We start from the raw sequence: 27,152 nt of genomic DNA on the forward strand, positions 1-27,152 counted from the left end.
CACTCACCCAACCTATCCAAGTCACCTTGCAGCCTCCTAGCATCCTCCTCACAGCTAACACTGCCCCCCAGCTTCGTGTCATCCGCAAACTTGGAGATGTTGCATTCAATTCCCTCGTCCAAATCATTAATATATATTGTAAATAGCTGGGGTCCCAGCACTGAGCCTTGCGGTACCCCACTAGTCACTGCCTGCCATTCTGAAAAGGACCCGTTTACTCCTACTCTTTGCTTCCTGTCTGCCAGCCATTCTCTATCCACATCAATACTGAACCCCCAATACTGTGTGCTTTAAGTTTGCATACTAATCTCTTATGTGGGACCTTGTCAAAAGCCTTCTGAAAGTCCAGATATAACACATCCACTGGTTCTCCCTTATCCACTCTACTAGTTACATCTTCGAAAAATTCTATAAGATTCGTCAGACATGATTTACCTTTCATAAATCCATGCTGACTTTGTCCAATGATTTCACCACTTTCCAAATGTGCTGCTATCCCATCTTTAATAACTGACTCCAGCACTTTCCCCACTACCGATGTTGGACTAACTGGTCTGTAATTCCCCGTTTTCTCTCTCCCTCCCTTTTATAAAAAGTGGTGTTACATTAGCTACCCTCCAATCCTCAGGAACTACTCCAGAATCTAAAGAGGTTTTGAAAAATTATCACTAATGCATCCACTATTTCTGGGGCTACTTCCTTAAGTACTCTGGCCATTCGGCCCTTCGAGCCAGCACCGCCATTCATTGTGATCATGGCTGATCGTCCCCAATCAATAACCCGTGCCTGCCTTCTCCCCAAACCTAACAAACATAAATAACAAATAATCAGTTTATGAATCACTAAAAAATTAACATTATTGTAGCAATTGTCTTCTTGATCTGTGATATAAGGTAAATAAATATTGCAAATGTTCCACTGTGATATATGGTAAGCAAATGTACCAAAATTCATACTTACAATTTTAAACACGAGACTGAATGTAATTAATCTAAAGTATAGAACAAGTATCTTCAAACTATTTGCTGACCATGCCACAGATAAAACATCCTACAATGGCACAAATTGAGCCTGAAAATAAGATCCAAGTTCAAGAGAGTTTATTGTCATGTGTCCCTGATAGGACAATAAAATTCTTGCTTTGCTTCAGCACACAGAACATAATAGGCATTGACAACAAAACACATGAATAAATAAACTGATAAAGTGCAAATAACAAATAATGGGTTATTAATGTTCAGAGTTTTGTCCGAGCCAGGTTTAATAGCTTGATGGCTGTGGGGAAGTAGCTATTCCTGAACCTGGTCATTGCAGTCTTCAAGCTCCTGTACCTTCTACTTGAAGGTAGCAGGGAGATGAGTGTGTGGCCAGGGTGGTGTGGGTCTTTGATGATACTGCCAGCCTTTTTGAGGCAGCGACTGTGATAAATCACCTCGATGGAAGGAAGGTCAGAGCCGATGATGGACTGGGTAGTGTTTACTACTTTTTGTAGTCTCTTCCTCTCCAGGGCACTCAAGTTGATGAACGAAGCCACGATGCAACTGGTCAGCATGCTCTCTACTGTGCATCTGTAGAAGTTAGAGAGAGTCCTCCTTGACAAACCGACTCTCTGTAATCTTCTCAGGAAGTAGAGGCGCTGATGAGCTTTCGTGATGATTGCATCAGTGTTCTCAGACCACTAATAAACAACATTATTGAGTTTAATATTTTAAGCATACACTCACTGCATCACTACTGATATTGCAATTATGTCCATACTATAGGATGTCTGATACGGCTTTCCGTAGTTTTTTTTAAAGATGGGAGATGACTGTAAGTTTATCAAATTAAAGTCCATCCCTATATAAGATAAATCACCATCAAATAACATAATAATCCAGCTTAAATTGTACTTAGGCCTATATAACAGTTTATTGCACAAATTCCGTGGTTAAGATCAAGTATCAGCAAGTGCATAAAGTGCAGCTATTATATGTACTTGCTGATACTTGATCCTAACCATGTGTCAGTCATTGTACCTCTTTGCAGGCCATGTGCTCTGGGCATAGGTCATTTTGTATTTCCTAGGCTGTGATTGATCATCTAAACCTTGTTTTAGCTGGTACCTTTAATATCTAGGCTAGCCTAGAAGGGCCCAAGGGCCCATTTAGGGGGTCTGGTAGACCCAAGATTATTGTACTTTCATAAGTCATTGTATATCCCCCAAGGTGTGAAAGATCATTTAAACTTGGTTTTAGCTGGTACCCACAATATCTAGGCTAGCCTTAGAGAAACTCCACGTTTCACCCCTGAAACCTTACTGATGGTTGTGCAGCGTGTGAGAACATTGAGTTGCAGCGGGACTGCAAACAATGCGGGTGTCAGTCATAGAGTCATAGTGTGAAAGCAATGTGAAAACAGGCCCAACTCGCCCACACTGACCAACAATGTCCCAGCTACACTAGTCCCACTTGCCTGCGCTTGGTCCATATCCCTCCAAATCTGTCCTATCCATGTACCTGTCCAACTGTTTCTTAAACGATGGGATAGTCTCAGCCTCAACTACCTCTTCTAGCAACTTGTTCCATACACCCACCACCTTTTTGCGCGAAAAGGTTACCCCTCAGATTCCTATTAAATCTTTTCCCCTTCACGAACCTATGTCCTCTGGTCCTTGATTCCCCTAGGCAAAAGACTGTGCATCCATTCTTCTCATGATTTTGTATACCTCTATAAGATCTTCCCTCATCCTGCTGTGCTCCATTGAATAGAGACCCAGCCTACTCAGCCTCTCCCTATAGCTCACACCCTATAGTCCTGGAAACATCCTCATAAATCTTTTCAGAACCATTTCAAGCTTGACAATATCTTTCCTATAACATGCCGCCCAGAACTGAACACAATATTCTAAATGCGGTCTCACCGACGTCTTGTACAACTGCAACATGACCTCCCAACTTCTATACTCAATACTCTGACTGATGAAGGCCAAAGTGCCAAAAGCCTTTTTTGACCACCTTACGTACCTGCGAATCGACCTTCAAGGAACCATTCACCTGCACTCCCAGATCCCTCTGCTCTACAACACTACCCAGAGGCCTACCATTTACTGTGCGGGTCCTGCCCATGTTCGACCTCCCAAAATGCAATACCTCACACTTCTCTGTATTAAATTCCATCAACCATTCCTCCGCCCATCTGGCCAATCGATCCATATCCTGCTGCAATCGTTCACAACCATCTTCACTATCTGCAAAATCACTAGCTTTTGTATCATTACTGCATTTTGCTAATGCTGGCCATGAATGATCCATGCTGAAAATCTGTTGCAAAAAGGTTGTTCCTTTACTAAGTGCAAAATTAGCTGCCTTTGTAAATACATATTGTCATAGAAAATCATAGACCAATCTTTACATTTGTTTGGCAGAGTTAAAGAAATATTTTATATAAATATAAAATCTTATTAAAACTGTTCCTATGATGCTTTGCCTTCATGCTAGAGTATTGACTAGAATTGATTAGAATTAAGTATGGGATGAGGTTTTATAGTCTAAATTTGAGGCAGTAAATGAAAGTTGCAGACCCACGTTCTGTGCTTCGTTGCCAACATCATTTTCACACCAGCAGTGAGCTAGATTTGCGTCTGGAAAGGCAAAACTGCAGATTGCAGTGTTTTACCCTGCAGCCAAGGAAGCTGTAATGGATCCAGTGGTGGGATGTAGCAGACAACAGCAGCCATCGTTGCAGTGCACCATCAATGTCAGTCTGTGAGAATCATCTGGTATAGTTTCTGCATGGATCTCCACCTCTTGAAAATACACCCTCGCTCTCGAACATGGTAACCAGAATCATTCATTTGCTGTTTTGATGGCAGTTGTAGCAGAGCATCAAATGTTTGCATTGAACCTGTCCTGATCAGGAGACTGCTGTTAACCATATCCATTCCTGAACATTGCAGTGCATATTCCGACGTCTGGGTTATTTGTATGACGGATATAGAGAGCTTTTGTGTATCGTTTCAATAGCTTAAGGCTTTGCAGTGCACAGCTAATGATCTGTGCCAACAGTCTTGAATATGGCGTGAACAGGTTCTGGTTTATTGCGTCTCTTGAAATACCTTTTGCATGTTTGTGTACTTCCCCTGTGCATTTTTTTCTGATGGAGTTTGTACTCATCTAAACTCGTTTTGTAACTTAAATACAGTTTGGATGTGCATATATATAGTATATGTTGCAATGATTTCTCATTCCACAGATTACTGTGCACAAGGAAATGAAACTAACCCTTTAAAAAAAACCCAATCACTACGGTCTGAATCTGAGCCATTTATTTGTCCATGATGTGATGGGCTGTCTTAGTCCTGCTGCAGGAAATAAAGTGTAAATTAAGTGATTTGCAACCTGTGCTTTCGAAATATCTTAAGATGGGAGAGTGAACTACATTCTAACTTGCTTGCTGAGCCAGGTGCTGCTTGCTTTGAACACATTTTAGATAATGCCTGCAGTTGAAACAATGTATCAAATGAAGTTGAATAGTCTGAATTTTAATTTTTATTTTTGAGCTGTAACTTTCGGAAACAGTCTTCAGTGTTTATAATTTACTGCCATCGTGGTGTAGAATATTTCTTTGCCTAATCATAAAAATGCACGTTAAATTACTTACTATGCATTTGTTTCCGTGCTGTAATTGTTATATGAAGCATGAGCCTCCCTGTAATGTTCCTCTATTTAACCCAAGTAGAGTTATTTTGGTTTGCCCTACTATGTGTTATGCTTTTTCAAAAAATATGTGTAGTTTCAATGTTTCATGAATAGGTTGGTTTATTATCCCATGGGTAAATTAAAATACTTCTTTCCCATGCCTTGAAGGAAGAGTTACAATACTATATATTCAAATATTAGCCCAAACCTACTTCCTCTGTCTGCATGGATATGCTCCAGGAGGCTTTGCCACTTGACTTCTTGCTTCAAACACCACTGCACTGCTGACTTTTGCCTTGTATTCACACCACTACTCCTCTATGCTATATGGGAAAACATGTGCTGTTCATTACTCATTCAGTCAAATATCATCCACTTTATAGACCTTTCTCCACCCTGTCCCCAGTTACTCTCTTCAATATTGTTATAATTAGTAAATGCAAGTCTTCAAACAAAACTAGCAGTTTCTTAATGTCCATAAAAATCTTGCAAAGTCATAGGGATTAGCATTTTAATTCTTGGCAGCTGGAAACAGTAGTTTAATGTGGCTGGCAACTCTACTTGTATTTTCTTATGAGTCTTCTAAGCTGCCATAAAGTAATTGAATTGATGCCACAAACAGAAACAAGGAACTGCAGATGCTGTTTTACAAAAACACACAAAGTGCAGGAGTAACTCAGCGAGTCAGGCAGCATCTTTGGAGAATATGGGCCAGTGATATTTTGGATCAGGAGCCTTCTTCAGACTGTCCGATGTAGGGTCCCAACCAAATACATCACCTATCCATTTTCTCCAGAGATGCTGCCTGACCCGTTGAGTTGCGTCAGCACTTTGTGTTTGAAATTGATGCCAATCTCATTGTATACCCATCAGTCCCATTCCCCCATTTATCTCAATGCAGCCTATTTTTATTCTCCCATGCCAACCTCCTATTCTTCTTAATTAAGTACCAGTGCATCTTTGATAAGTTGTAGTAAACCATAGCACCGAGGTAACTGTAGTGGCCATTTGGCCTGTTTTGCATGTCATTGAGGATGGCATGTGCCTTTAAATTTTAGACTGCCCGTTATAATGTGGGTGGGATTTATGACGTGTTATGGGCGTGTTTGGAGCTTAGATGCTTGCGCAGAAGTTTAGTTTTTAGATTAGTTTGGAGAGCCGATGGGGAAGGTTAACCCCTTCTACCATGCGAGGTCCACGGGAAATCTAAAGGAGATCATGCCAGATCTTGCCAGTGTTACGGAGACACGAGGAGTTTTCTAATGTCTAAAGTAATAAGCTGGAATTCGAAGAAGATAGTAGTAACGAGTCGGAAGAAACTTGAATGTATCTTACCGTTTTTTATCAACAATAAACCATTTATTCATCAAAAGACTGTTTTGAAGTCATATCTGAGAAGAAGCTCTGAAGGTCTCTGTGAGTGAGCTTGCATGCATTTAGAAGACACCCCCTTCAACCATTCTCATCCAAATAGCGTCTAGGGTGCTAATTACCTGAAAGATATGAAAATCTGCCGCTACAGTAACCACGGGAAGATTTGTAAGGCATGCACTGTCTTGTGCTCACACTTAGCTGCCCATGGCACTAGCTGGTGGGGCACTGTTCCCCTGCACTGCCACACAAGAACATACGAGGATGTTGCCAGGACTAGAGGGTCTGAGCTATAGGGAGAGGTTGAGCAGGCTGGGACTCTATTCCTTGGAGCGCAGGAGGATGAGGGGTGATCTTATAGAGGTGTATAAAATAATGAGAGGAATAGATCGGGTCGATGCACAGTCTCTTTCCCAGAGTAGGGGAATCGAGGACCAAATGACAGGTTTAAGATGAAGCGGAAAAGATCTAATAAGAATCTGAAGGGTAAACTTTACACACAAAGGATGGTGTCTGTATGGAACAAATGTTTATCGGTGTTTAGTCTAAAGTCACTTATTTTCATTTGTTACGTGTGTAAAAAAGATGGATGACGGTTTGGGTCGGGACCCTTCTTCAGACTCTGAAGAAGGTTTCGGACCCAAAACACCAGCCATCTATTTTCTCCAGAGATCCTGCCTGACCCGCTGAGCGACTCCAGCACTTTGTGTCCATCTTCCTTTGTTACATGTCTGTTTAGATCTGGAATATAATTTGAAATGTTGGTCATCTTGTTCTTGAATTGCTAGAGTCGTGCATTTGTGATCACTTGGGCAATTGTAACCTCCAGACAAAAAGGACTGTCAGAATTGTAGCATCAAAGCTTAAAGGAAGAGGAGGAGGGAGGAAGCGGATGGGAAGGAAGGAAAGAAAATTAGAGTAGAATTCAAATCAAATAGAGGAGAATGTGTAAGAGGCAAACTGTGATGTGGAGAAATTTAAAATAACCATAAGTCCAGCACATTGGCAATTACTTCGGTCTGTGATAAACTGTCAATTTAATCCGAGAAGTGTGAAAAACACACTACATTCACTCCTTGCATATCATTTTTCTTTTAATATAGGCAGAATCTGGCTATGGATCAGAATCAAGTCTACGACGTCATGGTTCCATGCTGTCTCTCACATCTGCCGCAAGTGGATATTCTGCTACATCCACCTCATCCTTTAAGGTAAGAATATTGTCCTTCCATTTCCACCCAACACCCACCCAGCCACATGTATCCAATTACAATTTGATGCATAAAGTTCTGGGGAGTGGCTGGAGAAAGGTTTATGGTGTTCACAACGCTAATTTTGGAGGTTAAACACTATATTGATTAGTATCATAAAACTCTTCTGATGGATTGGCTAAAACTGTAGTGTGATTTCTCCCTGAAAGTTCAGAAATTGTCATTGTTAACCAAGTTCACAAGTTATAGGAGTGGAATTAGGCCATTCCGCCCATCGAGTCTACTCCGCCATTCAATCATGACTGATCTCTGCCTCCTAAAATCCTATTTTCCTGCCTTCTCCCCATAACCCTTGACACCCATTCTAATCCTGTGATAAAGTTGCCCAGCCCAGAAAGTTCACATTTTCTTAGGTTGAAAGAAAGGGCACAAAGTGTTACTTGAATTTTTAACACACGAAGAGGGCATTATATTGAATAGTCCACCTCATATTCTTGAGGCTCCACTCAGAGGCCTGGCTCAAAAGGTATTTCTAGTGTATCTGAAATAAGATACCAGGAGATGGTCATTTGAGGAGAAGGAACAAATAAAAAGCAGAATGCATGATCACCTGACAGTTTTTTTTTGTGTTTAACTTGTCCTTTTGTGAAAATAAATGGGTTTGGTTTTACTAAAATAATTTTTCAATCATTGTTCATATCATTTTCATCTGCACCAACAAAATTGCTCCATAAGCAGCCTTGCCTCAATTTGCAGGGTCACTGTCTGACATTCCCATGTTGCAGCTAGCTGTGACTTTTACTTTAGGGTTTCCACCAGATTCTGATCAAGAGGCAGCACATAATATTATTTCACTTGGTATCCGTCAGAGTTTATGTTCAGTGGTAGAATTCACCATTCAATATCTTCATTTTTAATGACTTATTTATATAAAGGTAGGCTGCAATTTTGCTGATCCGAATTCTTGGCAAGAAAGTGCCATTGACATTTGTACAGAAAGAGGGTGGAACACGAATATTTTGATGAAATCATCTTTGGCTAGTGGTGCAAAACTACTAAGCAAAAAAATATTCAGGCAGCGTATAAAGGAGGCTGCAACTGCTTTTTAGTTTTGTGCTACTATCAAGTCCAACACAATTATCTTTACAAATATGAATCCAAACAAAGGGGACAGAGGTGAGGAGAGACCTGGCTTTTCCATTCCAGCATACATTAGTGCAAGTTTCTAAAAACATGACTGAAATATCCCTATAAAATATGACAATTCAAAAAAAGTGACTAAACATTTTTATTTTTTTTAAATGGGACAATGTTCAATCAATTATTTATTCTTGGAGACCAAATGATTTTTATTCTTCAAAATATTACTCTGGTTGTTGGGCTCTTTGACCTGAAATCAGCTTTAGGCTGAACCTGGAGTTTTATGAAAACATAGACTGATTAGCTTCAGAACTATTTTGCAAGTACTCTATGTTCTGAGTTTGGGTCATGCAATCCCTGTTGGTTTACTTTTTGCGTAACCACTATCAGGACATAAAATGCATATTCTGTTCAGTTCCAAGAGATGGTAGAAACGTTGTAAACTGCTGGTTGTTGATGCAAACTATAGTCCATCATTTGTTACCACAGACTTCCATTGGGCCAGTCCAAGATCTCAACCTTCAGGTAGGAAAGATTAAAATTTGCACATAAGCAACATGCACCATTGAGTGACTATAATCTATTACATAGCTTTCAACATTGAAATTTAAGCTAAGATTCACTTTATACAATATAATGTTTGCAAAAATATAAAGGGCTTTTTAATCAGTTACTTTTGGGGCCAGCTCATAAAGCAGTGCACTTCACTTTGGGGACCAACATACAACTATCTCTGCAGGATCCAGGTAATAAAAGGTACAACCTGACCGTGATCCCAGATCAGAGCTGCTCACCTGCACAAATCAGACAGATGCCCCTACACCTGATGGGGATCTGGCACAGAGACAATTTCTGTTTGAGGAAAAATGAACATTCTCTCGATCTTGCCAGCACAACAATCTAGTGGAGGGATCCCTGTCACTGAACTGTAGCAAAGCATAAATGCATAGATACGTAGACATTAGGTGCAGGAGTAGACCATTCGGCCCTTCGAGCCAGCACCGCCATTCATTGTGATCATGGCTGATCATCCACAATCAGTACCCCATTCCCGCCTTCTCCTTCTGTCTTCATAAAACAAAAACAAAAACTGGGAGCATTAAGCAGACCAGAGAGCATCCATAGAGAATTTCATTATCCATTTATGTTTCATACTTCCTGCAACTACATTTTTTTTTTTCTTTTTTTTTTCCCCGCTTTTTTTGCTTTTGACTCTTTGGCCAGTTGTGATGCAAGGTCATCAACCTATTAAAGTAACTGAGCTTTTCTTTCTTTGCAGATGCCATCTGATTGTCTGGGCTTTTCATGCACTTTCCCTTTTCTTTCAGACTTTCTGTTGCTTACTTATCTCATAGGTCTAGTATTTTTCCCCCTCCTCCCTCTCTGCCACATCCCGGAAAAAATGACTGCAAGCAATCTGCCTTCCTCCTCTTTCAGCTGGTGCCTATTTCTGCAATTTGTTTTTTCTTTGTCTTCATCCTGTCACAGACATTCCCTCTTGCCCTCCCTTCAGCTACTGCCCATCTCCAAACATGCCTGATTTCATAAGTTTCATACTGCCAGGAAAAAATCGAGCACCGGAAGCATTAGATCTATTTCCCTCTCCACATATGGTGCTTGACCACTTATGGTGTTTCCAGCATTTTCTGTTTTTATTTCAGACTTGCAGCAAGTGCAGTATTTTTGCTTGGTCAGTACCAAGGTATATTGCCATGAGTTGCTTACGCCCAAATGTTCTTTCCCTTTATGAAAACAATCAAAATATCATTTCCACATTACTGCCTGCTCTGCTTAAGCAATACAAGTGTGGCTTGTTTGCACGTGAATACATTAAGTGAAATGAATGCAAGGATACTGTTATGTTATCTGGTGAACGGGTGTTATTAGTTCTTGGAGTTGCAAATGATCATTGCATCGAGTAATAACTTGTGAAGATGCCACATATGGTATTGGAGACTATACTTTTCCTGCTTTAAAGTAATTGGCAGAGAGCATAGAAATCCATATCTTTACCTGACCTTGTGATCAAATTTGTTACACATCAGGAAAGCTAGTGAAAGATATGCCCTTTGAATCTCGTCTCCAGTATCTTGACATCCCACTATCACGTTGAATTGCATTTTTTGAAATATATCACTGCTTGACAGATCATTCCAAATATTTAGGTTCTTCATAATCATTTCTAAAGCAATATTCCTTCCCTTATAAATACTAGTATTAAGTCCTCGCCCTATATAATTACAAGCCCAGAGTGACAAGTTAACAATAGAAAGCGAAATAGTATTCACTTGTTTATACTCAATGCAAAAGGTGCATTTGTGCACAGTAAATCTACAAGGATCACCACTTGGACATTACGTTAATTTTAAAATGTTATGTTTTATTGTGGCAGCCTCAGAAGTCAGTACAGAAAGGTTTTCCTATACAGCAACTGCTATCTGCTCCAGGTTACGTGTCTTCGAACGAGAGTTTCAAAATCGTGACATCCAAACAGACACCAATGTTAGTGTACAAGGCGGTGGTGAGTCCAACGCTCCTGTATGCATCAGAAACCTGGACAACATACCGACGCCACCTGAAAACACTTGAAAAGTTCCATCAACGATGGCTTCGAAGCAGCTTAAATATCAGTTGGGATGACAGAATAACCAACGTCTGCGTGCTGAATGAAGTGAAAACATCTAGCATCGAAGCCTTCGTCATCAAGAACCAATTAAGATGGGTCGGTCATGTTGTTCGGATGGAAGACGAGAGTCTACCAAGGCAAACCTTCTACTCCCAGCTTAAAGAAGGCAAAAATAAATGAGGCGGACAAATGAAGAGATTCAAAGATGCCTTAAAAGCCAGCATGAAGAAATGTGAAATCGACATCGACAATTGGGAAACCAATGCCAAGGACAGGAAACTCTGGCGAACCATCATCCAAGAAAGAGCAGTGACCTTCAAACCCAAGAGATGCGCAGAATTAGAAGAAAAGAGAAGAAAACGGAAAGAGAGGCAGCAACAACCGAAGCCCGATCTGCCATCTGGAATAACCAGTCCTGAATGTCAAAGAACTTTCAAAGCCAGGATTGGACTCGTAACCCACCTGTGATACAATAAAAACAACAGAACATAGACCATCATCCTCGACCTTGAGGGACAGCCACGAAGATGACGACGTGTCTTTGCCACACTGAACTGTTCTGGGGAAAATTCTAAATGTAATCTCTGCTTCTGGTGTATTTACAAACAAGAGTTTAAGTAAATGAATGATATCTGTTAACTGTAAAGAGAGTAGTTCCATGTTGTCAATAGAGTCAGACAGCATGGGAACCGGCCCTTCTGCTCAACTTCTCCATGCTGGCTAAGAGAACTGCTGAAAAGAAAACTTCTGCCCCAGGCTTGCTTTCAGTTCAACTTTTTGTAGTTGTTAACATTGGGCAATGGAATGAAAGAGTCTATTTCCAATTTCCCAGACAAACTCGTCCATGTAGATGCCCAGTAAAAATATGTGCAATTTTAACCATGATGGAAGTGGAGAAAATTAGATTTGGCACGTGTACTCACAGATTTTCAATTTTGCCCCAACAAATCTATAATATTTCCATACTATAGAGTTGCTATTACCTCATATATATTTACAAGAATGTGTTTTTCTCATTTCAGCTTAATAACGTGTAATTTGAAATCAGTGGCCGATTTCAAAATTTTAATTAAAAGCCCAAGTCTTCAAACTGTTGATGTTATGATACCCGTAACCTGTAGTAATGGTGTTCACGAAAGGTTTAACTACTCATGAAGTGACAACTGTTTTGCCACTAATTTATAAAGTAGCTGAGCAAAGTTAATTAACTCTGAGGAACGTGTTTCGTGCATTCACTTGTTTATCTACTGATGACAAAAAAAGGATTGTTAAAGATGTAATTAATTAATTTGGGCTATTGTTGCATCTGCTCTCTCTCTAAACCAAACAAATTAACAGTTTAATTCGCTTTTATTTTTGCAGAAATGTCACCTTTTTTGTGTTTTGAATTGCAGAAAGGTCATAGTTTGCGTGAAAAGCTTGCTGAAATGGAAACCTTCCGTGATATCCTATGCAGACAGGTTGATACACTACAAAAGTTCTTCGATGCTTGTGCAGATGCTGTTTCTAAAGATGAACTCCAGAGAGATAAAGGTGCATTGATTGAATGTTTCCAAGTTTGAAATGATTTTAACTAATGGCAGTCTCCTTAATCTTAATATTCCTTTGTGTTTTCTTTTTAAATCTGCATTTGGCACAACCAGTGTCAAATTCCTGTTGCAGCGTAGTAAGGATTTGCAATTTTTGTTATTGATGAATACAGGTACACAACCTTTTATCCGAAAGCCTTGGGACCAGACACTTCTCGGATTTCGGAATTTTTCGGATTTCGGAATGGAAGATTTTTAGCGTAGATTAGGTAGGTAGCGCGGGCGGCTTGAAAAGTCTGGAGCGGCTGCCTCCTCCCCGGAGACCGGGAAATCGTTGTAAATCATTGCTTAAATGTTAGTCAGTTAGTTTGGAGGGATTTTATGTGGTGGGGGGGGGGGGTGAAGGGGGAAACTTTAATTCTTAGTCCCCTACCTGCTCGGAGAGGCGGGGAGCGAGCAATGCCTTACCGGGTCGCCGTGCAGTAAGCTCCGGAGCGCTGTGGCCGCCGACTCCCAACATCGCGGAGCTGGGGCTGCGGGTGTCCGGCTGCGGGCGGCGCCGGTTGGAGCTCCGACCCCGGCGAACTCTACCCCTGGCTGCGCGGCGCTCCAAATCCAGCGCCGCCCGCGACTGGACGCCGGCAGCCCCAGCTCCGCGATGTTGGGAGTCGGCGGCCACAGCGCTGGGATACCAGCGGGAAGGGGGCAATGCCTTACCGGGTCGCCATGCGGTAAGCTCCGGAGCGCTGTGGCCGCCGACTCCCAACATCGCGGAGCTGGGGCTGCGGGCGTCCGGCCGCGGGCGGTGCTGGATTTGGAGCGCCGCGCAGCCAGGGGTAGAGTTCGCCGGGGTCGGAGCTACAACCGGCGCCGCCCGCGGCGAGACGCCCGCAGCCCCAGCTCCGCGATGTTGGGAGTCGGCGGCCACAGCGCCGGTAAGGCATTGCCCGCTCCCCGCCTCTCCGACCAGGTAGGGGACTAAGAATTAAAGTTTCCCCCTTTCACCCCCCTCCCCCCCCCCCTTCACATAAAAGCCCTCCAAACTAACTGACTAACATTTAAGCAATGATTTACAGATGTTTAAGTGTCTCCCCGGTCTCCGGGGAGGAGGCAGCCGCTACAGTAGTACAGACCTGGGTTGATCGTGGGTCGTTTCGGGTCAAGTTTGGCGTCAAACGCGAGCTTTGATGTGCAGACGACATCCTGGAAAAAATGTCCGGTTTTCGGAACTTTTCGGTTTCCGGAACTCCGGATAAAAGGTTGTGCACCTGTATATTGAAAATATAGAAATTGACTCGAACAGTGTTTAATTGCTTACATTTTCCTGTTGCTTGGGGCTGTAGTTTTGATTTACCAATCATTAATAAATGTTGGTAGTTCAAGCCCCCCTTACAACAGAAGTTCTCGAAGTATCTATCTTTGTTTCAAGCTGTCGACTGCAAATATTCCTCAATGATTTCATCCACAGGCATGGCCTTGGCTTCCACGTACATGGCAACACCTGGTTCCATCCCTCTGTTGCACTGATCACTTTGTGTTGAAATCCTGCTTGTCTCATTCGCTTTGATGAGGCTCAACATTTACCAGATAAATTGAGGAGACCATAAATGTTTTTACTTTGGCTCCACCAGAACAATCTGCTGTGAAGTCAGCTGTTTATAATGTTTATCTGTTTAATTTTAATCTTAAATTCCTTCGCAAGATAATGTTTCCATCTTTGCAACAAATTTGTCCAGTCTTGTTCCTGTATCTGGCCATTGATGCCAGGCGTACATGTTTGTCCTTTTTGTTTACCTCAGCCCCTGACTACTCTGTTTTTCTTGGTTTGCTTTCCTTTCTCAAGCTCTCCAAAAACTTGACTTTGTCCAATTCCCTGCTGCCCACATTCCAACCTGTACCAAAACATATTTGTATATCTTGTGCTAGTTGATGCGTTATGGTTTCTGGTTTTATTACATCTGCAATTTAGATTTTTCACCCTGTGGTCAAAATGGTTCTAAGAACTTCCTGTTTCTCAAATCGCCTCAAGCCTTCAGCCATCACAACTTTTACTCCCCTCTTCTCCCAGTATTCCACGCCAGCTCATTTCTAACTTTCCACCTCCCTCTCTCTCCCTCTCTCTCCCTCCCTCTCCCTCCCTCTCCCTCCCTCTCTCCCTTTCTCTCCCTCTCTCTCTCCCTTTCTCTCTCTCCCCCTCTCCCTCCCTCTCACTCTCCCTCTCTCCCTCTCTCTCCCCCTCTCTCTCTCTCTCTCTCCCTCCCTCCCTTCCCTCCCCTCCCTCCCCTCCCTCCCCCTCCCTCCCAACCCTCCCCTCCCTCCCCTCCCTCTCCCCCCCCCCCCCCCCCCCCCTCCCCCTCCCCCTCCCTCTCTCTCTCCCCCTCTCTCTCTCTCTCTCTCTCTCTCTCTCTCTCTACCATTATTGGCATCTGGGTCTCTATCTTTCTAGCTCTAGGATTTTTGTTTCCATTTGTCTGTGCCTGTGCCCCCTCACCCCTAAATAACCTAAAGAGTAAGCTTGTGGCTGACATTTCTTATTATTCTTGTTCTTATTATTTTTGACTGTTTTGTTTGATTAGATTTTTTTGGGGGGGAGGGAACTCTTTGGTGCATTATCTTATGATCTTGATGGTCTTACCTTGCATTATCTATATCTAGTGAGGTGGTTGGAAGTAACAGGTCAGATCAATAATTGTTTTTAAAAATCCTTATTCAAAAACTATCAAAGAGAATTAAAAGGTTTTGGGGAAATTTTAGTTATTTCAAAATCCTTTTCTTTTTAGGGTAGGGAGAGTTCTAGACGTGTTGGTTCCATTTATTATTGCTTCTCAGGAAGGCTGGTATATACAATAGGCATCTTTGGAAATATGTCCTTATCAAGCAGCTACCACTTGTTTATCTCAAGGAAATATTGCCCAAACTATATCTTGTGTAAGGAAATCTGATTTATAGGCATCTGCATCTTATGGTAAAATTAAAAGCCATGTTGAAAAAGTTATCTAATTTGTAGGAGAGAGTTAAATTTACTGGAAGGAGACTTGAGAAGATCTTGAGAGCTATTCTTCCACGTTCCTGGTAGTGCTGCTCTGTCTCCAATTGTAACTGCATTGGTACCAGTCATGTATTTGAAGTAATGCAAGTGCAACTATTGTAGCTTCTCCTCCGCATCATTCATAAAACTCTCAAAGCTGCTAAATAGAACTCCGTGTGAGCGCAATGAATGAAAGCAGTATATTTTTCTGAACCTGCAGCAGATATGGTTTCAGCTGGCATTGAAACTGAATAAGAATTGGTTTCTTTCACAAGTCATGAAAGATGTTCTAAAAGTTTAATTTTACCGTTTTAGTAGTGGAAGACGATGAAGATGCTTTTCCAACTACACGATCAGATGGTGATTTTATACATAATAACGGCAGCAAGGAGAAATGTATGTATCCTTAAAAATTACAAAGAGTTTATATTCTTAAATCTTTAAAGTAATCGTTTGTCTCTAATCTTGGTTCCTATTTTATTTTAAGTGGAACATTTTCGTGCAAATTGATCTCAAAAAGAATCATGTCTCACTTTTCTATATGCTCTCGAGGGATGTGTATTGTGCATTTACTTGGTAATCTCCTAATAGCAAGAAAGAATGGCTGTAAAATATATAATTTTTGCATCTGCTCGCTCTAAACCAAACAAATGTGTGAATGTGACAGCCCTTGGCCATGTTCCAAGACGATGTTGCCTCTGCTTCACAAAGCATGTTAAAACTTTCTCAATAGTCATTCTTTTTTTTTAATGGCAAATAGTTCATTACTTTCTATAGTTCATTGGTTTTTGATTGTCTCGGGACACCAATATTATTATGGCACTACGAATGTTTCTAAATTTCCGAGCTTTAAATTTCATTTTTTCTATAAAGTAATGCAACAATGCAAGCAGGCCCCTAAGCCCAAGTTGTCTATGCCAACTAGATTTTATAACTCAAATAGTTCCAATTGTCTGCATTTGACCCATATCCCTCTAAACATTTCATGCCCATATACATGTCCAAGTTTCTTTAAAATCCTGTTATTTTATTTTACCTGCTCATCTGGCAACTTGTTCCAAACACGCACCACTCTCTGTATGAAGACATTTGCTTCTTGGGTCTCTTTTAAATTTCTCCCCTCCACCTTAAACCTATGTCGTCTAGTTCTGAGCTGCGCAACCCTGGAAAAAATAATGTCACCATTCTCCTTATGTATACCTCATGATTTTGTACTTCTCTATACGGTCACCCCTCTGCCTCCTTTTCTTGAGTGAAAAATATTCCAGCCTATCACCTCTTAATACAAGCTTTCCGGTTCTGGTAACTTAATGGTGATTTTTTTTTAATGCACCTCTTCCAGCTTAAAGACATCCTTCCTATACCAGGATAACCAGAACACCACACAATACTCCAAGTGTGATTTCACCAATCTCTTGTACAGCTATTACATGACATCCCAACTCCTGTACTCATTATCAATAGAGAACAGGTGCCTGAGTAGGCCATTTGGCCCTTCGAGCCAAAATTCAATGTGATCATGGCTGATCAGCCCCAATCAGTACCCCGTTCCTGCCTTCTCCCCATATCCCCTGACTCTGCTATTTTTAAAAGCCCTATCTAGCTCTCTCTTGAAAGTATCCAGAGAACCTGCCTCCACCGCCCTCTGAGGCAGAGAATTACACAGACTCACCACTCACTCTCTGTGAGAAAAAGTGTTTCCTCGTCTCCGTTCTAAATGGCTTACTCCTTATTCTTAAACTGTGGCCCCTGGTTCTGAACTCCCCCAACATCGGGAACATGTTTCCTGACTCTTGTGTGTCCAAGCCCTTAACAATCTTATATGTTTCAATGATATCTCCTCCCATCCTTCTAAACTCCAGAGTGTACAAGCCCAGCTGCTCCATTCTCTCAGCATATGATAGTCCCGCCATCCCGGGAATTAACCTTGTAAACCTACGCTGTACTCCCTCAATAGCAAGAATGTCCTTCCTCAAATTAGGGGACCAAAACTGCACACAATACTCCAGGTGTGGCCTCACTAGGGCTCAGTACAACTGCAGAAGGACCTCTTTGCACCTATACTCGATTCCTCTTGTTATAAAGGCCAACATGCCATTCGCTTTCTTCACTGCCTGCGGTACCTGCATGCTTACTTTCATAGACTGATGTACAAGGACCCTCAGATCTTGTTGTACTTCCCCTTTTCCCAACTTGACGCCATTTAGATAGTATCATTACCATTTAGATATTATCATTATCAATGAAGGCAAGTGTGCCAAATGCCACCTTCACCATCCTATGAACTGGTCCCACCACTTTTGGGGAACTGTGGGCCTATACCCCTTAGATAGACACCACGTGCTGGTGTCACTCAGTAGGTCAGGCAGTGTCTCTGGGGAAAAAGGATGGGTGACGGTGCAGGGTGAGGACCCTTCTTCAGACTTTGCAGGAGTTTGTCCAGCATTTTGTGTCTATCTTCAGTGTAAACCAGCATCTGCAGTTCATGCCTATGCTGTTACTGAGTGATTTAGGTAAAATTAAAAACTAAAGGCATACAAGCACTGATGTCCTCTAGCAGTGAATGAGCTCCTCTTGCTGAATCCCAAGTACTAATGTCTACAGAATCTGTACCAGATTAGATTTGGTACTGGATTCTCAAATTTATTCAGTTTAATAGATGGTTTCAGCTGATAAAGAATGAATGGCAAGAGAGCCCAACACAGATGCTTGCCATTTTGGATGGAGACATGCTTTTATTTGCTGGAAGTAAATTCTCCTTAAACTTAAGTCTGACTTTTCCAGCAACATCCTTGGGATTCTTTTCTGCATCCTCTAACTTAATTACATCCTTTTTGGTATTTAGTGTTTCCATGTGTGACGCCCAAAGGGATCAATGGATTAGATTTCAAGGGTGAGGCTATCACTTTTAAAGCTACTACGGCTGGAATACTGGCCACGCTTTCTCATTGCATTGAACTAATGGTGAAACGAGAAGACAGCTGGCAGAAAAGAATTGATAAGGTATTTGTGCAAATCGATTATATTGTTGTATTAAAATTGTGGAATTTCCACAAATTCTTGCTTAACAGATTTATAATGAAGGTACAATATGTGTACGTACATACATTTACATTTGGAGATTGACAGATTCTTGATTAGTAAGGGTGTCGGGGATTATGGGGCGAAGGAAGGAGAATGGGGTTGAGAGGGAACGATAGATCAGCTATGATTGAATGGTGGAGTAGACTTTATGGGCCGAATGTCCTAATTCTGCTCCTATCACTTATGAACTGGGATGTAATGAAGTATGAGCATGTTTATAGGGTTCTGATCAATGATGGAGAAGGAGAAGGAACACTCAAACAATATAAAATGAAGAGAAAATAAACATTTATTGAAACTACAATAAAAATTCAATTAAACAGCAGCAAAAGGCAAATAAATACTGTGTCGCACATGTCCTTTAACTGCAAAAGGGAGGTGCTGAGCTAGTCTCGGGTGTCTCTGAGAAAGAAAAGCTTATCTTATTAGATGTCCTTGAAGCTGCCAGATCAATGGCATGATTTAATGGTTCTTCTAAGCAAGTCCAAGCATTTGAGTGTTTTCTACCTGTGCCTGCTTGCTTGACATATGGTGTGATTAGCACACAACTCCATTTAGATTTAAAACTTTGTTTAACCCTTGCATTACATACATGCGCACACAACATATTTTGTCTTGTTGCATGATTTGAGTTGGTTTCCAGAAAAGATATAAGGTTCTTCTGCATGAAGAAGGGTCCTGACCCGAAATGTCACCCATCCTTTTTCTCCAGAGATGCTGCCTGACCCGCTGAGTTACTCCCGCACTTTGTGTCAATCTTCTGTATGATTGTTTGCAGTCATAGGAAGGTGGGGGGAATTTGAGGAAAATGTGTTTTGATATGAACTAGGATAATGTCAGGATCTTAAAATATGTAAGGAGGGGAAAACTCTACAGATTGCACATGGGCATCCAAATTGGATTGGCTCCATGATCCTTGAAAATTAAACAAGTAAAGGAGTTTGGATGAACCAGGAAGGAAATGTAGGAAATAAAAATGAGTGGAAAGATATCTGCATGAGATGCAGATAAAGCGACATAATGATCAGAACACCCAAAGAATGTAAAATGACGGTGATATGCCTCGAAGGTTCTGTACAAGAATGATAAGAATTTTGAGAATAAAACTGGAAATGTTTGCTAAAGAAGTATCTGACAATAGTCGCTGTTGAACTATGATGGTTGGATAAATATATGGGGATACAAGTTACTTTGAAAACATAGTGAGAGGGAATGTAATCTTTCATGCAAAAAAGCATTATAATGAACTCATTGATTCATCTGATCTGTAACCCTAAAAGATCTTGGGTAAAATGTTTGCTTGCTATATTTTATATTTTGATATTGATTGTTATACGCAGTTAGCAGAAGTGAAATTGCCATTGTGGAGTGCAATAATACATTTTTCCCCATTGTCTATATGCGAGACAGAATAATGTGCAAAATCTGATCATTCATACGCAGGAGATTGAAAAGAGACGACGGGTAGAAGATGCTTACAAGAACGCTATGTCAGAACTTAAGAAAAAATGTCACTTTGGTGGACCTGATTATGAGGTAAGGATTGAAATTACATTGTACTTGTGCAAACATCAGAAATAGGATGCAGTTTTGGAGACAATAGACAATAGGTGCAGGAGTAGGCCATTCGGCCCTTCGAGCCAGCACCGCCATTCAATGTGATCATGGCTGATCATCCCCAATCAGTACCACGTTCCTGCCTTCTCCCCATATCCCCTGACTCCGCTATTTTTAAGAGCACTATCTAGCTCTCTCTTGAAAGTATCCAGAGAACCTGCCTCCACCGCCCTCTGAGGCTGAGAATTCCACAGACTCGCCACTCTGAGGAAAAAGTGTTCCCTCGTCTCCGTTCTAAATGGCTTACTCCTTATTCTTAAACTGTGGCTCCTGGTTCTGGACTCCCCCAACATCGGGAACATGTTTCCTGCCTCTAGTGTGTCGAAACCCTTAACAATCTTATATGTTTCAATGAGATCTCCTCTCATCCTGCTAAACTCCAGAGTGTACAAGCCCAGCTGCTCCATTCTCTCAGCATATGACAGTCCCGCCATCCCGGGAATTAACCTTGTAAACCTATGCTGCACTCCCTCAATAGCAAGAATGTCCTTCCTCAAATTAGGGGACCAAAACTGCACACAATACTCCAGGTGTGGTCTCACTAGGGCTCTGTACAACTGCAGAAGGACCTCTTTGCTCCTATTTTCGATTCCTCTTGTTATAAAGGACAACATGCCATTTGCTTTCTTCACTGCCTGCTGTACCTGCATGCTTTCTTTCATAGATTGATGTACAAGGACCCCCAGATCCTGTTGTACTTCCCCTTTTCCCAACTTGACGCCATTTAGATAGTAATCTGCCTTCCTGTTTTTGCTACCAAAGTGGATAACCTCACATTTATCCGCATTAAACTTCATCTGCCATGCATCTGCCCACCCCCCCAACTTGTCCAAATCACCCTGCATTCTCATAGCATCCTCCTCACAGTTCACACTGCCACCCAGCTTTGTGTCATCTGCAAATTTGCTAATGTTACTTTGAATCCCGTCATCCAAATCATTGATGTATATTGTAAATAGCTGCAGTCCCAGCACCGAGCCTTGCGGTACCCCACTAGTCACTGCCTGCCATTCTGAAAGGGACCCGTTAATCCCTACTCTTTGTTTCCTGGCTGCCAACCACTTCTCTATCCATGTCAGCACTCTACCCCCAATACCATGTGCCCTAATTTTCCCCACTAATCTCCTATGTGGGACCTTATCCGGTGATTGCAAATTGCTTTACTATCATGGCCAGATTTTGTGTCAATACATGTGACATGTTTTGAAACATTTCTTCTGTGTGGGGCTGTGATGCCATTTTAAGTCATTATAGAGATTGTAATGTTTTCTACAATCCTTAGGAAGGTCCAAACAGTTTGATAAATGAAGAGGAATTCTTTGATGCTGTTGAAGCTGCTCTTGACAGACAAGATAAAATTGAAGAACAGGTATTTTCTTTGTTGTAGTTGTAAATAAATAGAAAGTTCTGAAGTTGTAACATGCATATAGTCATACAACATAGAAACCGATCCTTTGGCCCATGCCGACTAAGATGTCCTACCTATGCTAGTCTCACCTGCCCACGTTTAGACCATAATCCCTCTAAACCTTTCCTATCCATGTACCTGTCAAATTGTCTCTTAAATGTTGCTATAGTGCCTGCCTCACTTATCTCCTCTGACAGATCGTTCCATATACCCAGCACACTGTGTGAAAAGACTGGCCCTCAGGTTCCTATTAAATCTTCCCCCCCCTCACCTTTGTGCTTATGTCCTTGATTTTCTCTATTCTGGGTGAAAGACTCTGCGTATTCACCCTATCTATTCCCATCCTTTTATGCTACTCTATAAGATCATCTCGCAGCTCCTGCACTCTAAGGAATAAAGTCCTAGCCTGTCCAACCTCTCCTTGTAGCTCAAGCACTCAAGTCCTGGCAACATCCTTATAAATCTTCTCAACACTCGTTCCAGCTTAACAACATCCTTGCTATAGTACAATGCCAAAATTGAACACAATACTCCAATAACTGCCTTACCCACATTTTGTACAACTGTAATATAACATCCCAACTCTTAATACTCAATTGCTTGACCGATGAAGGCCAATGTACGAAACCCTATCTACCTATGACGCCACCTTCGGAGAGCTATGTACCTGCACTCCTAGATCCCTCTGTTCTACAACACTCCCCAGGGCCCTGCCATTCACTGTGAAGCACCTGCCCTGAATTGACTTCCCAAATGCAACACCTCACACTTATCTGCATTAAACTCCGTTAATCATTCCTCGGTCCACTTACCCAACTGATCATGATCCTGCTGCATATTTTGATGACCATCTTCACTATCTGCAATTCCATCCATTTTAGTGTCATGCAGAAATAAGTGGAAACCAGTGAATGTGTGTTTTCACTTCAATAAGACAGCTTTGGAGATCATTCACAAAATTAGTGTGCAGAACATTTGGGGGGGAGGGGGGTTATTTTGCCATTAATTTGTGGGTTGGAAGGCTATGCCAAGCTGTTCACAATCTCTCTACCAATCAGTTGGATGAGAGAATCAGATGTTATATATCCAAGGTTGATGATTCGTAGCTAGATGGCAGTGTGCTACTTGGCGGATACCAAGAGGCTTTGGGCATGTTGACAGTCTATGTATTAGTTAAAGAAGTGGCAAATGGAAAAAGGAAGCTTTGCTCTTTTATGGGGAAAAGGGGAGCTTTTAAGTGGTGAGAGATTTAAATATCATGTCCAAGGAATTGTATGTCCTTGTACACAAACCACTGAACATTAACATGGAAGTTCGGAGTAATTAGGAAGGCGGACAATATGCTGCCCCTTTCATGCAAACGTATTTTTGAGCACTAGAGTATAGTTGCCTTTATTCATAGGTACAAGAATCTGCAATATTGTACAAAGGTTTCATCTGTCTACCAGTTGATGAGACTTTAGCTGTTCACAATCTATAATCAATTGAACGATAATAATAATAATAATGGATGGGATTTATATAGCGCCTTTCTAATACTCAAGGCGCTTTACATCGCATTATTCATTCACTCCTCAGTCACACTCGGTGGTGGTAAGCTACTTCTGTAGCCACAGCTGCCCTGGGGCAGACTGACGGAAGCGTGGCTGCCAATCTGCGCCTACGGCCCCTCCGACCACCACCAATCACTCGCACACATTCACACACAGGCAAAGGTGGGTGAAGTGTCTTGCCCAAGGACACAACGACAGTATGCACTCCAAGCGGGATTCGAACCGGCTACCTTCCGGTTGCCAGCCGAACACTTAGCCCATTGTGCCATCTGTCGTCCCAAAGTACGATGGGATCAGATATAATATAAAATAGGTTTGCTAATGATTCACAGTGTGTGCAGTGTGGAAGATGCAGAGAGGTTATTTAACTGGCAAGAATGTGATAAACAGAGCCGTGATGTGTGCATCTGGGATATTATGTCAAAGGAGTAAAATGTATTTTTGATAGTGGAAGTACAGCAACATTTAACATGATGACACCAAGAATGGTAGGCTTATAAGAGGAAAGATGAAACAAACTAGGCACTAGAAGAATGAGAGATGATCTAATTGGGGGAAAAAACTTTTGGGATTTGACAGGGGAGATGCCTTGCAGGATGTCATCCTTGCAGGAGTGACTGGAACTATACATACACTTAAAATAAAGTGTTGCCATTCAGGACAGCTGAGAAGAAATGTCTTTATCGAAAGAGTTGTGAATCTTTGGAATTTTCTACTCAGCAGATCTATGAAGGCTCGGTCACTAATTGTAGTCAAGAAGGGGATCAATAGATCTTTAAATGTTGAAGGAATTGAGGGATATGAGATTACTGTAAGAAAGCAGTAGTGGAGGATCAAGCATAATATTCATAATATTAAATAGTGCGGAACAGACAGAGAGCAATTGATTTTCAGTTTCTTAAGATCTGGTGTTCGGGGACAGAATCGGTCATATGCATTAATCAGTTTTAACTGGGTACTGTAATCATTTTAATTTTTAGTCCCATACAGAGAAGTCAAGAATTCATTGGTCAGCTGCTGTGCCTTTCGGTGACTCCTTCTCCACAGTTGGAACCCACAGATTTGCCAAACAGGTATGTTGGGTTTATTTTTTCTAATTATTAAACAGGAATCCGGAGAGTCTATCCTCATGCCACCATGATAGAAACATAGAAAATAGGTGCAGGAGTAGGCCATTCGGCCCTTCGGGCCAGCACCGCCATTCAATATGATCATGGCAGATCATCCAACACAGTATCCTGTACCTGCCTTCTCTCCATACCCCCTGATCCCTTTAGCCACAAGGGCCACATCTAACTCCCTCTTAAATATAGCCAATGAACTGGCCTCAACTACATTCTGTGGCAGAGAATTCCAGAGACTCTGTGTGAAATTTATTTTTTCTCATCTCGGTCCTAAAAGATTCCCCCCTTATCCTTAAACTGTGACCCCTTGTTCTGGACTTCCCCAACATCAGGAACAATCTTCCTGCATCTAGCCTGTCCAACCCCTTAAGAATTTTTGTAAGTATGCGATTCTTACAATGATGATGTGATTCTGTTCTACAAATTATTATCATTTAAAAAGTATTTCATTGTCTAAAACTTTTTGTTGAAGGCTCAAATTGGTAGTTTCCACGAGAATGTAATGTTGAGGGTCTGTTCTCCATAGTTGGATATCGATTTGTCCTGTGTTACTCAAGCAATGCTTGCGGTAGTTTGGTCACACGTACAGCAAGGGTTCCGCTCGAGTCAGAAATCTCAACATGGGACGGGGGAAAAGAGGCACAGACAAATTTGGTGTCCATAGAAAAAGCAAGATGTGACGGAAAAACCCTGAAATGCAATTTTATTACCCCCCCCCCCCCCAGTGGTATTGATGATATCAAAATTTCACGAGCTTGGAGCAAATGTAAATGAGGCATTCATTCAAACAAATGTAAATGAGGCATTCATTCAAATAAATGCAAATAAAGCATTTATTCTAATAAATGTAAATAAGGCACAAAATGCTGGAGTAACTCAGCATGACAGGCAGCATCTCCGGTGAGATGGAATGGGTGACGTTTCCCATTCGCCACCCACTCCTCTCCAGAGATGCTGCCTGACCCACTGAGTCACTCCAGCAGTTTGTGTCTATCTTTGGTGTAAACCAGCATCTGCATTTTCTTCCAACACAATGTATATAAGGCGTTCATTCCAATAAATGTAAATTAGGCATTCATTCTAATCATTAAATATTTTTTGTTCAATGGATATCGTAAAATAAGAACTAAAAATTGTCAACTGCCGAGTTGCTGTCTAGAGTTCATAATGGCCACCAGGACATTAATTAACTGGATTTACCTGTGATCTGATTTCATGAGCCATTTTTACTAAAGGTGAAATCCATTTGAATTGGAATAAGATTTGGCACACATTGGCACACATTGAGCTCTGCTGCAAATGAAGTGACTGGGCCACCACCATATCTAAATGAAGTTTAATTTTGCAGCTAGCTATTTAGTTTGTAAATAATGGGATGTTATTGAGTCAGGCATAGAGCCATACAGCATTGAAACGGGCCCTTTGTCCCAACTGGCCCACAACAACCAACATACCCCACCTACACTAGTCCCACCTGCCTGCAATTGGCCCTTATCTATCTAAACCTATCTTATCCTGTGCAAATGTTTTAAATGTTGTGATAGTATTTGCCTCGGCTACCTCATCTGGCAGTTCGTTCCATATACCTATTATGGTACCTCAGGAACCTCAGGTTCCTATTAAATCTCCCCCCTTACCTTAAACCTATGTCCTATGGTTCTCAATTCCCCATGCTCTGGGTAAAAGACTGTGTGCATTTACCATATTTCTCTCTTGATACACATCTTGGTTTTTCTACTCCATTTATCTGATGTATTGACTGTAACAAATAATCAAATTCTAGAATATATGTACATTTTTTTGGTGGATTTACCAGATTATTTTAATTGGTCTATATTTCAATAATCAAGAATTACCTTCAAAGACACTATTGTGTGATAACTTGAATACCATAGTTTTTATTCACATCACAACTTTTGAGAATCCAGGCAGTAATGGGACTGCAAAACAAAATGATCATAAACATGCACCCGATTGTTATATTTTCTTCAGGCTCCACGCAATGGAATACACTGTTTAGTTGCATGACGTCATTGTGGCTGTACTCATTTCTTCAAAGCTTATTGGCAACTTTAATGCACATTCTTTTTGTGGTGAAGGTTAATGTTTGACTGCCTTATTGTGCCTCTGTTCTGAACTGGGTTTTTCTTTATCTGTCTCTGTGGTAGCCCTTTAGTCGCTCTTCCTCCATGTCTTCCATTGATCTAGTCAGTGCCTCAGATGATCACAGATTCAGCACCCAGGTACTGTACGAACTCAGAGTGGTCCTCCTCTGCAGTTCAATTCTCTTAACTACTTCACCTGGGTTTCCATCCACTCTTAAGTGGTCAATGGTGATGTTTGTTGATCATAACTTATTCCCTTAGCTAAATTAATATATCCACTAAAATATAGATTTTTTTTGTGGAAAAATTGCTGAAATATTAGAAATTGCAACTTTTGTAGTGAATTTTTCCTTTTAATAATCCCAGTAAATAAAATATAACGGCTTGTCAAATTTTGTACAATTAAAAAGCAATTTATTAACTGAGGTTAATTATCTCAAGTTATAGAACAAAATGAAATGTCATAATTGTGCACTGTTAAATTTTCTCTCCTGTGGAATAGGTTAATCCAAGCATCACTGCTATAATAACACATAACAGCATGCCTCACCTTAAACCTGCCTTGACTAATGTACATGTTCAGATGGTTTATCCTCATTTATGCATGACTTGCTGATCTGAATTTTAATGTTGAACGTTTAATAACTACAGTTGGTTCCTCTAACATGTTTAACATT

At 41.3% G+C, this 27,152-nt stretch overlaps 1 protein-coding gene across 7 annotated transcripts in view; it reads left to right on the forward strand.

The window, feature by feature from the left end:
* The window catches only part of cert1 (ceramide transporter 1), a 94,908-nt gene that overhangs the window by 44,344 nt on the left and 23,412 nt on the right, over positions 1 to 27,152 (forward strand). For 2 of the 7 annotated variants that reach the window (XM_033018636.1, XM_033018637.1), the window contains exons 4-12: positions 7,154 to 7,261; positions 8,891 to 8,926; positions 12,422 to 12,560; positions 15,900 to 15,980; positions 18,430 to 18,587; positions 20,112 to 20,204; positions 21,568 to 21,654; positions 24,227 to 24,319; positions 26,539 to 26,613. In XM_033018636.1, coding sequence (XP_032874527.1) covers positions 7,154 to 7,261; positions 8,891 to 8,926; positions 12,422 to 12,560; positions 15,900 to 15,980; positions 18,430 to 18,587; positions 20,112 to 20,204; positions 21,568 to 21,654; positions 24,227 to 24,319; positions 26,539 to 26,613 — 870 coding nt within the window. The remainder of the gene's footprint in view (positions 1 to 7,153; positions 7,262 to 8,890; positions 8,927 to 12,421; positions 12,561 to 15,899; positions 15,981 to 18,429; positions 18,588 to 20,111; positions 20,205 to 21,567; positions 21,655 to 24,226; positions 24,320 to 26,538; positions 26,614 to 27,152) is intronic. The other 5 variants (XM_033018639.1, XM_033018640.1, XM_033018638.1 and 2 more) reach the window with 3 other exon arrangements.

This window comes from Amblyraja radiata, chromosome 3 (genome assembly GCF_010909765.2).
Source record: "Amblyraja radiata isolate CabotCenter1 chromosome 3, sAmbRad1.1.pri, whole genome shotgun sequence".
NCBI lineage: Eukaryota > Metazoa > Chordata > Chondrichthyes > Rajiformes > Rajidae > Amblyraja > Amblyraja radiata.